The sequence below is a fragment of the Spermophilus citellus genome, assembly GCF_964194105.1.
Source record: "Spermophilus citellus genome assembly, chromosome: 2".
NCBI lineage: Eukaryota > Metazoa > Chordata > Mammalia > Rodentia > Sciuridae > Spermophilus > Spermophilus citellus.
The window spans coordinates 206,216,056-206,229,589 of record NC_138183.1 but is presented as its reverse complement, the minus strand read 5'-3'; the positions used below and the strand labels follow the sequence as shown (position 1 = coordinate 206,229,589).

Sequence of the window (13,534 nt, the reverse complement as noted above, 5' to 3'; positions counted from 1 at the left end):
GTACAGTGGTCCCTTTGTATCCACGGGGGACTGGTTCCAGGACCACAAGCAAGACATCTAAATCTGCAGATTCTCAAGTCCCTCGTATGAAACAGTGTGGTATTTGCATATTACCTGTATGCTCCTCCCCTATTCTTAAAATCATCTCTAGCTTTCTTATAATACCTAATATAATGTAGATGCTATGTGAATAGTGGTTATGCTATATATTTTAGGGAATGGATGAAATAGTCTGGATGAGATCAGTACAGATCCCATTAAAAAAAAATTTTTTTTTTCAATTCATGCTTGGTTGAGTCTGTGGATATGGAACCCATGGATAGAGGGCAGACTGTTCTCCTCCATAGGGGTAATTACTATTTGTAACTAACACTGATGTGTGTGTGTGTGTGTGTGTGTGTGTCTCCTCCTCTAGACTGTGAGCTCTCATTCAATACATACTTGCTGAATATATGGCTAACTGGTGGAATGGGTGAGTGCTACAGAGCACTCATCCTAGAAATTTCTCAGGGGCCAATGGGTTTCATGGTCAAACAAGTTTGGGTCCCAGTGTAGTATGCCTTCTGTTAGGAGTGCTGACATTCACTAGTGTAGGAAACCCTGAAATGGGCTCCAGTTAGAAACAACAAAAAAATCTAAGCTAGTTTAATTTTCTTAGCTTTATGTTCCCAAACTTGCTGAGTGTGACACTTTCACCTACTGTCTAGTAATATCCTACAGAATGTACTTTAGGAGATGCTGCAATGGCCGCTTCCTACCTGGGAAACTACAAATTCTCAAGACGGTCAGGTGTGGTTCTGGGGTGGCTCCTTCTGCATGCAGCATCCTCACAGCTGCATGGCTGTCCTGAACACACATGCACATAGTCAGATGTTTCACTACTATGGCAGGAAGGCCAGGGCGTCGGCAAATTTTAGAGCTAGGCTTATATTTGGGATAAGGAAATAAAAAAAACAGTAGAAACCCTGCATATAACCTTTGCAATTACGACAGCGCACAACTCCTAGCAACCCATCTTTTGCTAAGACTGAATCTGTAAGTATTTGGGATGTGGGTGTGTGGAAATAGAATCCTTAAGGGTGAGCAAGACAACCTACTGATCAGCACTGCATCTCAATGCAGTTCTCTTGTTGTTAGTATTTGCAACTCTTTTGAATTTTTCAATAGACCTAAGTGACTTTTATGGAGGAAATTTTCTGTAATATTGGAATTAGTAGAAATTTTAGGATATGTCCCTCTTGCATGACTAGGACATGCTATAAAGGTAGGATTCCAATAGTGAGGCAGTATTAAAGGTAGTGGATCTCAAATTATTTTTAATCACCCCCCTTCCTTGGGGCAAAACTGACCTAGTCTTATTTTCCGGTGGAAAAATAAATTAGTGCTAATTTGGGGGGAGTGGATTATGTATGCATTTGCTTTAGCACTGGAGTAGAATGATTCCTATTGGAACCACAATGTATACATGTCGTAGAATCTACTTATTGGAAAATTATAGCCCTAGAATACTGTTGATGCAAATAAGCTTCAATATATTCTAGAGGGTTAACCAAGGACCCACAACAAAATAAACTGATAATGATAAGCTAAGCTAACAGTCATTCATAATTAAAAAGCTCTGATGGCAGCAGCTGAAACTTGCAACTAACTCAAGGCCACGTTGCTGATGTGCTGATAAAGAAACCTTCTCCCAGGTTTTGGAAATGTCAACTCTATAGCTGCACATGTGAAACTGGAGCCTCTTTCGGGAGCAGACAAGCACTGCAGGGCTGGTGGCTGGACATCACAGCAAGGGCTAGTAGTGTGCAAAAACACATTAAAAACTTTGCAAGTGTTCTCATGTGTTTTAATCAAATTGCACACAACGGGGCTGGAGATGTAGCTCAGTGGTTGATCATGGGCTTAGCTTGACTAAGGCCTGAGTTTGATCCCCAGCATGTCCCACACCCAGAAAAGAGTTGTGTACAATTTGCCATAATGTGCCCAAATAGGACTTTAGAAAACAACACATTCAGTTCAAGGCCTTCTCCTCCTTTGGGTAGGGTTTTTCATTTCTAACTGAAATGGACTAGATGTGCATTTAGATTTACAAAGTGCTCAGATTGTCATTTTTAAATGCAAGAGGATCTTATTTATTTATTTATGGTAACAGGGATTGAACCCAGGGAGGTTTAACCACTGAGCTACATCCCCAGTACTTTTGTTATTTATCTATCTGTCTCTCTCTCTATCTATTTATTTATTTGAGACAGGATCTCGTGGAGTTGCTAAGGCTGGCTTTGAATTTTACGATCTTCCTGCCTCAGCTTCCCAAGTTGCTGGGATTATAGGGCGATTTCTTTTAATGCCCAATGTAAAACAATCTCTAAGATAGAATATGAAGTGAAAAAAAGCAATGTGTATGACAGTATGTCTAAGAGGCTATTTATATTTTTAAAGAACCCAAAGATTTTATAGTATATGCATGCTCCACGTACATGGATCATGTCTGAAGCATGCATGAAAAATGGTTCAAAACAGTTGTGTCCATGGAGGACCATAGCTGCTACGAAAGAAGAGAATGGAGACTTGGGCTTTTTGTTAGATATCCCTCCATGATTTTTGAATCTTGTATATTTATGTATTAACTATTAAAAATAATGAGTTTAAATTTAGAAAAGAGGGGAAAAGCTACTCAGCCTACAGAGAACTGATGATTATTTTTCTCTCATGGAACCCAGGGCCTTGCATATGCTAGGCAAGTGCTCTACCACTGAGCTAACCCCCACCCTTAGTTTCCTTTTTTTGTTTTTTAAGAGACGAAGGTTAAGTTTGGCTTATTTCTTTTCTTTTTTTTAGTCCTGGGGATTGAACCCAGGGCCTTGTTCATGCTAAGCACGTGTTCTACCACTGAGCTCCAGCTCCAATCCCTGGCTTATTTATTTTCTGATGCTTCTTTTCCATGTCAAAACTATGGTCATGTCTTAAGTAGGAGATTCCAGAATCTAAAGGAACACATCTAAGTGAGATGTCAGGGTTAGAAAACCAGACCCAAGTCCTGGGATTCTGGGCTGAGTGGAAGATCTGCCCTGAAACACAGTTTTCTGATGCAATGCCTATTATTTAAAAATGTTGCAAGTGTTCCCATGTGTTTTCATACTGTATATATCTAAAACACAAAAAATGAAGTGCAATTACTAAGGGCACTTGACATTTGCAACTTGAATATAAGGGGAAAATGACCAAAGAGGAGACAAAATTTGTACAGCAAAGCATGTTTAAATGAATGCATTCCTCTCGTTTCATCCCACTTTAGTAATGCACAGGGAGACAAGGCAATTATTTATCTTGATTTGCTACCTGGACTTTAAAAGAGAGCGACAGAAACATTATGCTATTTAGTGCTTCCTAATGAAAAATACACTATCTCACTAGTTAAGTAAAAAAAGAATTGTATTCTTGTACATAAATTGACACAGGGCAGTACACTGCCTTTACATCTTGAATGCTCATTATGCCGAGTAACAATTCTTTCTTAGAGCGAAATATCCAAGAAAATACACAGTGTGACTAAATCTCTGGGTTGAGTTCCTGCAGATGGGCAGTGGAGTAAGCTACAAGGAGAAAGGCTGCAAGAATATCTTGGGACAAGTGGGGTCCTGACTTGGGGTGGTGGACAAAGAGATCACAGTGAACTCCTCAAACCCCAGGTGGGCTTGTGTGGTGGCGTAAAGCATGACAAGGCAGTCACAGACTTCTGGAGGAGGCCACACAGGCTGGTGTCTATCAGATGCATTTATGAAAATTGTATAATGACGATGTAATATCAGCACAGGTGATTACTGCAAGGCCTCAGTCAATTTAAGGGCACAAGTGTTAAGTACCATAAAGCACACGTCTCTGTCTCTGAAGGTATTTCCCTATATGCTACGTGTACAAGCATCTCCCCCCCACTTCGTGTTCCCCTTGCTCCTGCCCTCCTGCCCCGCTCTGGCCCCTTTCCTTTTCTGACAGGACCTAGCAGCAGCCTGGCATGAGCATAGCTCTATAATTCAGTCTGGTTCACATAGAGGAGATACAAGTAACCACAAGCCCTTGAGTCACCCACGCAAGGAAACAGCTCTGCTTTGGTCTAAATGACTTACATTTTTCCTCGCCTGAATTAGCCGGTAATTACATGTGGGCAGACTTAGCCAGAATGGTCTAAATGATCAATTAGAAGGCAAAAAGGAGTTCCTTTCTTTAAAGTTCAAGGGTCCCCGCTGAAGAGCCCTACTTCCCAAGCGCTGCTTACTCGGGCTTGGGCCCAGCTCTCTGCAGGGCCTGACTATATTGTACATTTGCCTAACGATAATGAATTGAGTACTTATTTTGCAGGAAAATATAGGGCATTTCCATTACATGCAATCAAGCAAAAAGGCTGCAAAATGTGCCACTCCATTAATTCTAAACAGAATCCTTCCCAAATGTCACTGTGAAACCAGAGTATGGGGTTATTATAAATCTGAAGGAATTAAGACTAATTTTCATTTGTACAAAGGATTCGAGGGACACGACTCCTGCCACACACACACACCATTAATTGGGTTAAATTCAATTTGTCAATTTCAGTGTGAATCACCAAGCCCTGACCCAGCCTGCCCCAGTGGTGAGATCAGTGCTTCCTGTCTTCTCTGAGGACTCAGGTGTGCGCGGGCGCATGCGTGTGCACATACACTTTAGAATGCTCGGTGGGGGCGCATGCCCGAAGAATGTGATGTGATTGAGGAGTTATTAACAGACATGTTGTTCAGAGAGGAAAAACAAATGCCAACTTGTGGTGAGTCACTCAACCTCCAAGCTTCAGTCTCCTCATCTGTAAAGGGGGATTATAACATCTCCCCCAGTGGAGTTGTGAGGGCTAATGAACTGGAACATGGGAGAGGACTTAGCGTGGGCCTGGCACAGTTTACACCCCTGAACAGGGACTGTGATCTGTGCACCTTCTGAGGACCATGCCTGAGCTGACTCCTGAAGCACACACAGGGACGTGTGGGCCCGGCACCTGGCCAGGTCCATTCCCCCAGCTCGCTGCTGGGTAGTCCCCAGGGCCTGGGAGGTGTGGCTTAGCCCACCAAGATATTGGTCATTTCCTTCCTGGTGTCCATTCTCACTATCTCTGGGCAGTCGCTGGGCTGGTGGAGAGCACACAGCAGGGCACGGGGACAAGCAGGGTAAGGCGGTTCCGAGGCTGGTCCAGTCTGCCCGCAGCAGGAGCTGCTGGGCGGCGGAGGCCCGGGCCTTCACTCCACGTTCCGGTACTTGGTGAAGAGGTTGTACAGCACTCGCAGCGTGGACTTCAGGTCACAGTTGACGATGTCTATGGAGAAAACAGAAAATGCCAGCTGCCTCAGTGGGGGACATGCTCTAAGGTGGCATTCACTGTCCTCTTTCAGCCACCACTCGTCCCCATCTGCCCAGCATGGGGGTGGACCCTGGGGCCTGTGGGTGTGGAAGGAGGGACAGAGGGTGCAGTGGGAATTCAAGGCAGGGGACAGCGAGGGACAGGGATGGGGCACAAGGGTCTCACCTCTTACTAAAATAAAGCAGCCCCAGAGCATGCAGGCTTCACCCTGGAAACAACATCTCCAGACAGGAGGGCTGTGGCCATGTCCCTTGAGTGTCCCTGTCCCGAGGCCCTTCTCCCTCTGCCCCTGGCATTCACTACTGTGCCTACTTGGTGTGATAAGAAGGGGACAGTGAGAAGGAGGTGGGGAGTCAGGCCCCAGGCTGCCTCTTCCTTGGCCAGGGAGGCCCTGGCAGGGAGGACGCAGGCAGGCAGTCCCACAGATGGGTTTGAGGCACTGGAGGGCAGCTGGAGTTGGAATGTCCTTTCAGGAGAGTTCCATCAGGGGTTCCTGAGCTTCTAGGTAACCACCTCTTTCCATCCTTCCTGGGACAGAAGGCCATACTTGAATGATGACATAAAGCCGCAGGAGCTTGCCAGGTAAAGAATCTGGCCAAGAGCTCGGGGCGCGGGGGGGGGGGGGCTGTTACTGTGTCTTGCTAAACCTGGGACTGCTCTGGAAAGCTGCAAATAGGTGAGTTTGGCTGGAGAGGTGGGTGTGAGGGCTGCATCCTGGGAGGTTTCCAATTACACACTGTGGCGCTGAATGATTTTGGAAGCTAGAGATTGGAGACAGGCAGCTGCCAGGCTGGACATGACTCACTGACGTGTTTTGTAAAGTTTCTCCCCTCCCCACCCACCCATCTACTCGTCCACCCACTCACCAACCCACCCACTCATCCACCCATCCACCCACCCACCCACCCACCCATCCATCCATCCACCCATCTCCATCTTCTTTGGCTGCTCCTCTAACCCCTGCTGGTTCCTCCCCTGTCCTTCCCTCTGACAAGGTTCCTCCACTGGCCTCCCTCCGCATTCCCTTAGAGGGTCATGCTGTAAAGAATTAAAGTAAATAAATAGAAAAGGAACTCTATTAGGAATGCATAGAACCTCTCCTCTCACTTCAGAGCCCCCTCTGCCTGTTCCCACCCAGGCCAGGTCCTGCTTACACACCAACCCCGCTCTGTCCCAGCTGAGCCCAAATTTAAGCCAAATTCTCTTGTTGAGAGGCCACAGGTGCCCAGGAACCTCCAGAGAGGCCCCGGGTTCACAGTTTCCCTGTTGGCTCTCATGCTGCTTCATCCGCTGATCTGAGCCTCCACCTGCAGCCCCACCGGCTACCAAGGGGAATCCCTTGACCACTGGGCTGATTCCTATTCTCCCCTGACTGCTTGGTGTTGGTATTTCTTGAATTAAAAAAATATATATATATGTTCTTTTTAGTTACACTTGACAGTAGAGTGTATTTTGACATGTCATACCGACATGGAGTACAACTTCCCATTCTTGTGGTTGTACATGATGTGGTGTTACATTGGTCATGTATGCATATATGAACACAGGAAAGTTATGTCTGATTCTTTCTACTGTCTTTCCCATTCCCATTCCTGCTCCCTTCCCCACACTCTGCCCTGTCCAATCTAGTGAACTTTCCCTTCTTCCTCATCCCCACCTTCCTCCTACTGTAAGTAGTATTTGCATATTAGAACCTTCAGCCTTGTTTTTTTTTTGGGGGGGATTGGATTATTTCACTTAGCATGATAGTCTCTACTTCTAGTTATTTACTGGTAATTGCCATAATTTCATTTTTCTTTATGGCTGAGTAATATTCCATTGTGTATATATACCACATTTTCTTTATCCATTCATCTGTTGAAGGGCACCTAGGTTGGTTCCATAGCTTAGCTATTGTGAATTGAATTGTTATGAACATTGATGTGGCTGCATCACTATAGTTTGCTAAGTCCTCTGGGTGTATACCGAGGAGTGGGATAACTGGGTCAAGTAGTGGTTACATACCTAGTTTTTTGAGGAATCTCCATACTGCTTTCCAGAGTGGTTATATCAATTTGTAGTCCCACCAGCAAGGTATGAGTGTACCTCTTTCCCTACATCCTCACCAACATATGTTGTTACTTGTATTCTTGTTAATTGCTATTCTGACTGGAGTGAGATGAAATCTCAGTGTAGTTTTAATTTACATTTTTCTAATTGCTAGTGATGTTGAATATTTTTTTAATATATTTGTTGACCGTTCATATTCTTCCTTTGTGAAGTGTCTGTTCAATTCCTTTGCTCATTTGTTGATTGGGTTATTTAGTTTTTTTTTTTTTTCCTGGTGTTAAGGTTTTTGAGTTCTTTATATATCCTGGAGATTAATGCTCTATCTGAGGTGCGTGTGGTAAAGATTTTCTCCCACTCTGTAGGCTCTCTCTTCACATTCTTGATTGTTTCCTTTGGTGTGAAGAAGCTTTTTAGTTTGATACCATCCCATTTATTGACTTTATTTCTTGCACTGTAGAGTCTTCTTGAGGTATTTGGTTCCTAAGCTGACACAGATGAAGAGTTGGGCCTACTTTTTCTTCTAGTAGGCACAAGGTCTCTTGGTCTAATGCCTAGGTCTTTTGATCCACATTTGAGTTTGAATTTTATGCAGGGTGAGAGATAGAGGTTCAGTTTCATTCTACTACATATGGATTTCCAGTTTTCCCAGACTCATTTGTTGAAAAGGCTGTCTTTTCTCCAGTGTATGCTATGGTGCCTTTGACTAGTATGAGGTAACTGTATTTATGTGGGTTTGTCTCTGTGTCTTCTATTCTGTACCATTGGTCTTCATGTCTGTTTTGGTGTCAATACCAGGCCATTTTTGTTACTATTGCTCTGTAGTTAATTGAAGTTCTGGTATTGTGATACCTCCTGCTTCACTTTTCTCACGGAAGATTGCTTTGACTATTCTGGGCCTCTTATTTCTACAAAGAAATTTCATGACTGCTTTTTCTATTCCTATGAAGAACATCATTGGAACCTTAATAGGATTTGCATTAAATGTGTATAGCACTTTTGGTAGAATGGCCATTCTGACAATATTAATTTTGCCTATCCAAGAACAGGGGAGAACTTTCCATCTTCTAAGGTCTTCTTCAATTTCTTCCTTTAGAGTTCTGTATTTTTCATTGTAGACATCTTTCACCTCTTTTGTTGGATTGATTCCCAAATATTTTTTGGAGGTGATTATGAATGGATAATCTTCCTAATTTCTTTTTCAGTAGATTCACCACTGATGTATGGGAATATGTGTTAATTTTATATATCGCTACTTTGCTGAACTCATTTATGAGTTCTAAAAGTTTTCTAATGGAGTTTTTTTGGGTCTTCTATATATAGAATCATGTCATCATCAAATATTGATAGTTTGATAGTTCTTCTTTTCCTATTTGTATCCCTTTAATTTCTTTCTTTTGTCTAATTGCTCTGGCCAGAGTTTCAAGGATGATGTTGAATCAAAGTGGTAAAAGAGGGCATCCCTGTCTTGTTTCAGTTTTTAGAGGGAATGTTTTGAATTTTTCTCTATTTAGAATGATGCTGGCTTTGGGTTTAGCATATATAGCTTTTACAATGTTGAAGCATGTTCCTACAACCTCTAGTTTTTTTAATGTTTTGAACATGAATGAATGCTGTATTTTGTCAAATGCTTTTCCTGCATCTATTGAAATAATCATGTGATTCTTGCCTGTAAGTCTATTGATGTGAAGAATTATGTTTATTCATTTTTATATGTTGAACCAACCTTGCATTCCTGGGATGAATTCTACTCGATCGTGGTGCACTATCTTTAATATGTTTTTATATGCAATTTGCCAGTATTTTATCAAGAATTTTTGCATCTATGTTCACCAGGGATATTGATCTCAAATTTTACTTCCTTGATGTGTCTTTGTCTGGTTTTGGCATCAGGGTGATAATAGCTTCATAAAATGAACTTGGAATAGCTCCCTCCTTTTCTGTTTCATGTAATAACTTGAGGAGGATTGGAGTTAGTTCTCCTTTGAAGGTCTGGTAGAACTTGGCTGAGAATCTGTCTGCTCCTGGGCTTTTTTTTCTTGGTAGGCTTTTGATGGTATCTTCAATTTCAGTGCTTAAAAATGATCTGTTTAAATTTTCTATGTCCTCCTGATTCAATTTGGTAGGTCATATGTCTCTAGAAATTTGTCAATGTCTTCAAGATTTTCTATTTTAGTAGAGTATAAATTTTCAAAATATTTTGGGATTATCATCTGTATTTCAATATTATTATATTTCCCTTTTCATCATGAATTAGTATTTGAGTTTTCTCTTTCTCTTCATTAGCTCAGCTAAGAGTTTATGAATTTTATATATTTTTTCACAGAATCAACCTTTTTGTTTTGTCAATTTTTTGGATTGTTTCTTTTGTTTCAATTTCAATGATTTTAGCTCTCATTTAAGTTATTTCCTGTCTTACACTGCTTTTGGTGTTGATTTGCTTTTTTTCTAGGGCTTTGAGATGTAATGTTATTTATTTGTTGACTTTCTATGCTTTTCATGAGTGAGCTCAAGGCAATGAACTTTCCTTTTAGCACTGCCTTCATAGTGTCCCAGAGATTTTGATATGTTGTATCATTATTCTCATTTACCTCTAAGAATTTTTATTTCATCCCTGATTTCTCCTGCTATCCATTGGTCATTCAATAGCATATTATTTAGTCTCCAGGTGTTAGATTAGCTTCTATTTTTTAATTTTATCCTTGATTTCTAATTTCATTCCATTATGATCTGATAGAATGCAAGGTATTATTTCTTATTTTGTATTTGCTCAGAATTGCTTTGTGGCCTAAGGTATGATCTACTTTAGAGAGGGATCCATGTGCTGCTGAGAAGAAAGTGTATTCACTCATTGATGGATAAAATATTCTATATATGTCCATTAAGTATAAATTATTAATTGTATTTTTTTAGTTCTACAGCTTCTTTTTTTTAGTTTTTTGTTTGGAGAATCTATCCAGTGGAGACAGAGGTGTGTTACAGTCATGCAGTATTATTGTGTTGTGGTCTATTTGATTCTTAAAGTTAAGGAGAGTTTGCATCTTAATATACATAAATGCTCCATTGTTTGGGACATAAATATTTACAACTGTATGTCTTGCTTCCCTTAAGCAGTATGAAATGTCCTTCTTTGTCCCTTCTGATTAATTTTGGCTTGAAGTCCATTTTATCTGATATGAGGATAGAAACCCCTGCTTGTTTATGAGATCCATGTGAGTGTTATTTTTTTTTTTCCCATTTTACCTTCAGTCTGTGGATGTCTTTGCCTACAAGGTAAGTCTCTTGGACACAGCATATTGTTGGCTCTTGTTTTTTAATCCAATCTGCCGGTCTGAGTTTAGGCCATTTACATTCAATGTTACTATTGAGATATGATTTTTATGCCCTATCATTTTGATTTATTTCTGATTTTTAATTTGAATTACTTTCTTCTTTGATTGAATATTCTTCTAGTGTATTTCCTCTCTTTGCTGGTTTTCATTTCTATTTTACATTTATTCTTCATGAAATATTTTGTTGAGAATATTCTGTAGTGCAGGCTTTCTAGTTGTGAATTCTTTTAGCTTTTGTTTATCATGGAAGGATTTTACTTCATCATCAATTCTGAAGCTTAATTTTGCTGGGTATAGTATTCTTGGCTGGCATCCATTTTCTTTCAGAACTTGGTGTGTATTATTCCAAGACCTCCTAGCTTTGAGGGTCTGGGTTGAGAAATCAGATGAGATCCGGATTGGTTTCCCTCTAAATGTGACTTGTTTTTCTCTGTCAGCCTTTAAAATTCTACCCTTATTCTCTGTGTTAGGCATTTTCATAATAAAGTGCCTCGGTGTGGGTCTGTTGTAATTTTGCATATTTGGGGTCCCGTAAGCCTCCTGTATCTGAATTTCCATTTCATTCTTTATGTTTGGGAAATTTTTTGATATTGTTTCATTGAAAAGATTGTGCATTCCTTTGGTTTGCATCTTGAGCCTTCATCTATCTCAACAAATCTTAAATTTGGTCTTTTCAGGTTATCCCATGTTTCTTGGAAGTTCTATTCATGGTCTCTTAACATTTCTCCATGGTCAACTTTATTTTCAAGATTATATGTTTTTTTTTTTCATTGACTGAAACTCTGTCTTCCAAGTGGTCTAATCTGTTGGTGGTGCTTTCCACTGAATTTTAAAATTTGGTTTATTGATTCCTTCATCTCAAGGATTTCTGTTCAATATTTTTTCAGAATCTCTCTCTTTATTGAAGTGATCTTTCACTTCCTGTGTTTTCTCCTGATATAACTTCTTACATTGTCCTTTACAGTGCATTTCTTAAATTTTATTCAAGTCAAACATTAGGAAGTGACTCTGGGGGTGGGGGAAACTGCTGGAAAGGCAGGGGTCAACAGTGAGCTCAGCAGGGAAGTGTGAAGGAGAAAGCAGAGGTGCATCAGGGTCCCTGCAGCAAGCTCCTGGCCAGGCTCCTCTGGCCCTCTCCATTTAATTTCATCCAGTGTAGCCTGACCATCAGGCTGTGCAGAGTGAATGCTTCATAACCCAGGGCTCTCCTACAGACTGTGGCATAAAGGGTCCCCCTTGGAGTCGTGCAGCCCACAGCCATTTCTTTGAGGTCCAAATCTTCAACCATGGCTTTGCAGGTACAACCTGACCTGGTCTAGCTTTCCAGCTCATTTCTTGCCACACCCCTCCCCATTCACTATGCACTGCTGCTACACTGGCTTCTATTCTCTGCCTCCCCTTGAACTGTGCTCAGTCTCTGACCATGTGGTTATAATATCTAGGTTATTCTTCCACATGAGTTGGCTGCTGATCTTCCTGCAAACCCTGGCTCCAAGCACCAGTGCTTCAGGGAAGCCTTCCCAAAACACTGCCAGGGATGGCTCCCTGTTTCATATTTTTAGATCCCCATGGTCTTCCTTTCTAGTGCTCCCTCAGGTTCTCAGTCCGTGATTTGTGTGCATATTTGAGCATTTGCCTCTGCCCCAGGCCTGGACTGTGAACTCCTTGAGCAGAGAGAGCCTTCCTCATTTGCTGGCATGCCTGGCCTGATGTGTGGCAGGAATGGACCCTGCAAGGATGCTCATAGACTCATGAACGAACATCTGCCCAGTGTCTTGGGAGCCAAGGAAGAAAATTCCAGGAGGGTGTGAGCAACAGGGCCACATGCTACCAAGAAGAAGAATAGGACTGGGGTGGGTTCTCAGGGTCATGGCCCTAGCAGTTGGCTTGGGAGAGAGCAAGGCCATGAATAGGCGAAGATAAAGCATTAGCAGAGAACCAGCAGGCAAAGGGGGCAGAAGAAAATAAAAAAACAGTGGAGAAGTTTGGGGCCTGAGGAAAGATATAGATGGAGGCTGGAGGACTTGTTTTCCTCAAATCCTTAAAAAAAATTTTTTTTTAAAATGTTGCTGGGAATTGAACCCAGGGCCTTATATGGGCCAGGCAAGCCCTCTACCACTTAGCCACATCCTTAGCTTGTTTTGCCTTTTAAAAGATAGGTGAATTCTGAGGCTGCTACAGAAAAAAAATATCCAAATGGGAGAATATTTCAAACTGGCCATTTTATTTAATATTAATGACTGTTAAGGTTTGGATACTACAATTCCATTACCTCTGGGTGACCCTGGTAATCTAAATCAGTTTTCTCAATGGTAAAACTGGGTAAAAACTTTATGAAAAACACCTGGAACATATTAAGGGTCCTTTAAATTGCAATTTCCTGCTTTCCCATTTTTGCTCATGAATGGAGGTCTTATGTACAGTGAGCATTGTGTGCACTGCACAACTCCAGGGGTCACCATTCACATGGACTAAGCCCTACTTCTTAGGAAATCCGGGTTTGATTCTTCACCATCACCACCTTCACCACCAGGTGGGCTGGGTAAAGGGGAGTCTTCAGTCAGAGATGTTGCTTATCTATTCTTCTCAAGAGAGCCAACAGCTGGCCATCCAGGTAGTCCCAGGCAGACTAGTAAAGGAGTATGAGACCGAGCTGTCTTAGCTGGGAGAAGGGTTCCTAGGACTGTATTGTGACTCCACAGTATATAAACAGCCTGAGTAAAGCCCTGGCCTAATCAGTTGTCTGGCTAGCAACTGCTGATTGCCTCTGTGC

At 41.8% G+C, this 13,534-nt stretch overlaps 1 protein-coding gene across 1 annotated transcript in view; it reads right to left on the bottom strand.

Annotated features, from left to right (window-relative positions):
* Positions 1-3,756: 3,756 nt before the first annotated feature.
* The window catches only part of PARVA (parvin alpha), a 154,341-nt gene continuing 144,563 nt past the window's right edge, over positions 3,757-13,534 (bottom strand). The window contains exon 13 of the mRNA XM_081275374.1: positions 3,757-5,338. Within this exon, the coding sequence (XP_081131500.1) occupies positions 5,262-5,338 (77 nt within the window). The 3' untranslated portion in view covers positions 3,757-5,261. The remainder of the gene's footprint in view (positions 5,339-13,534) is intronic.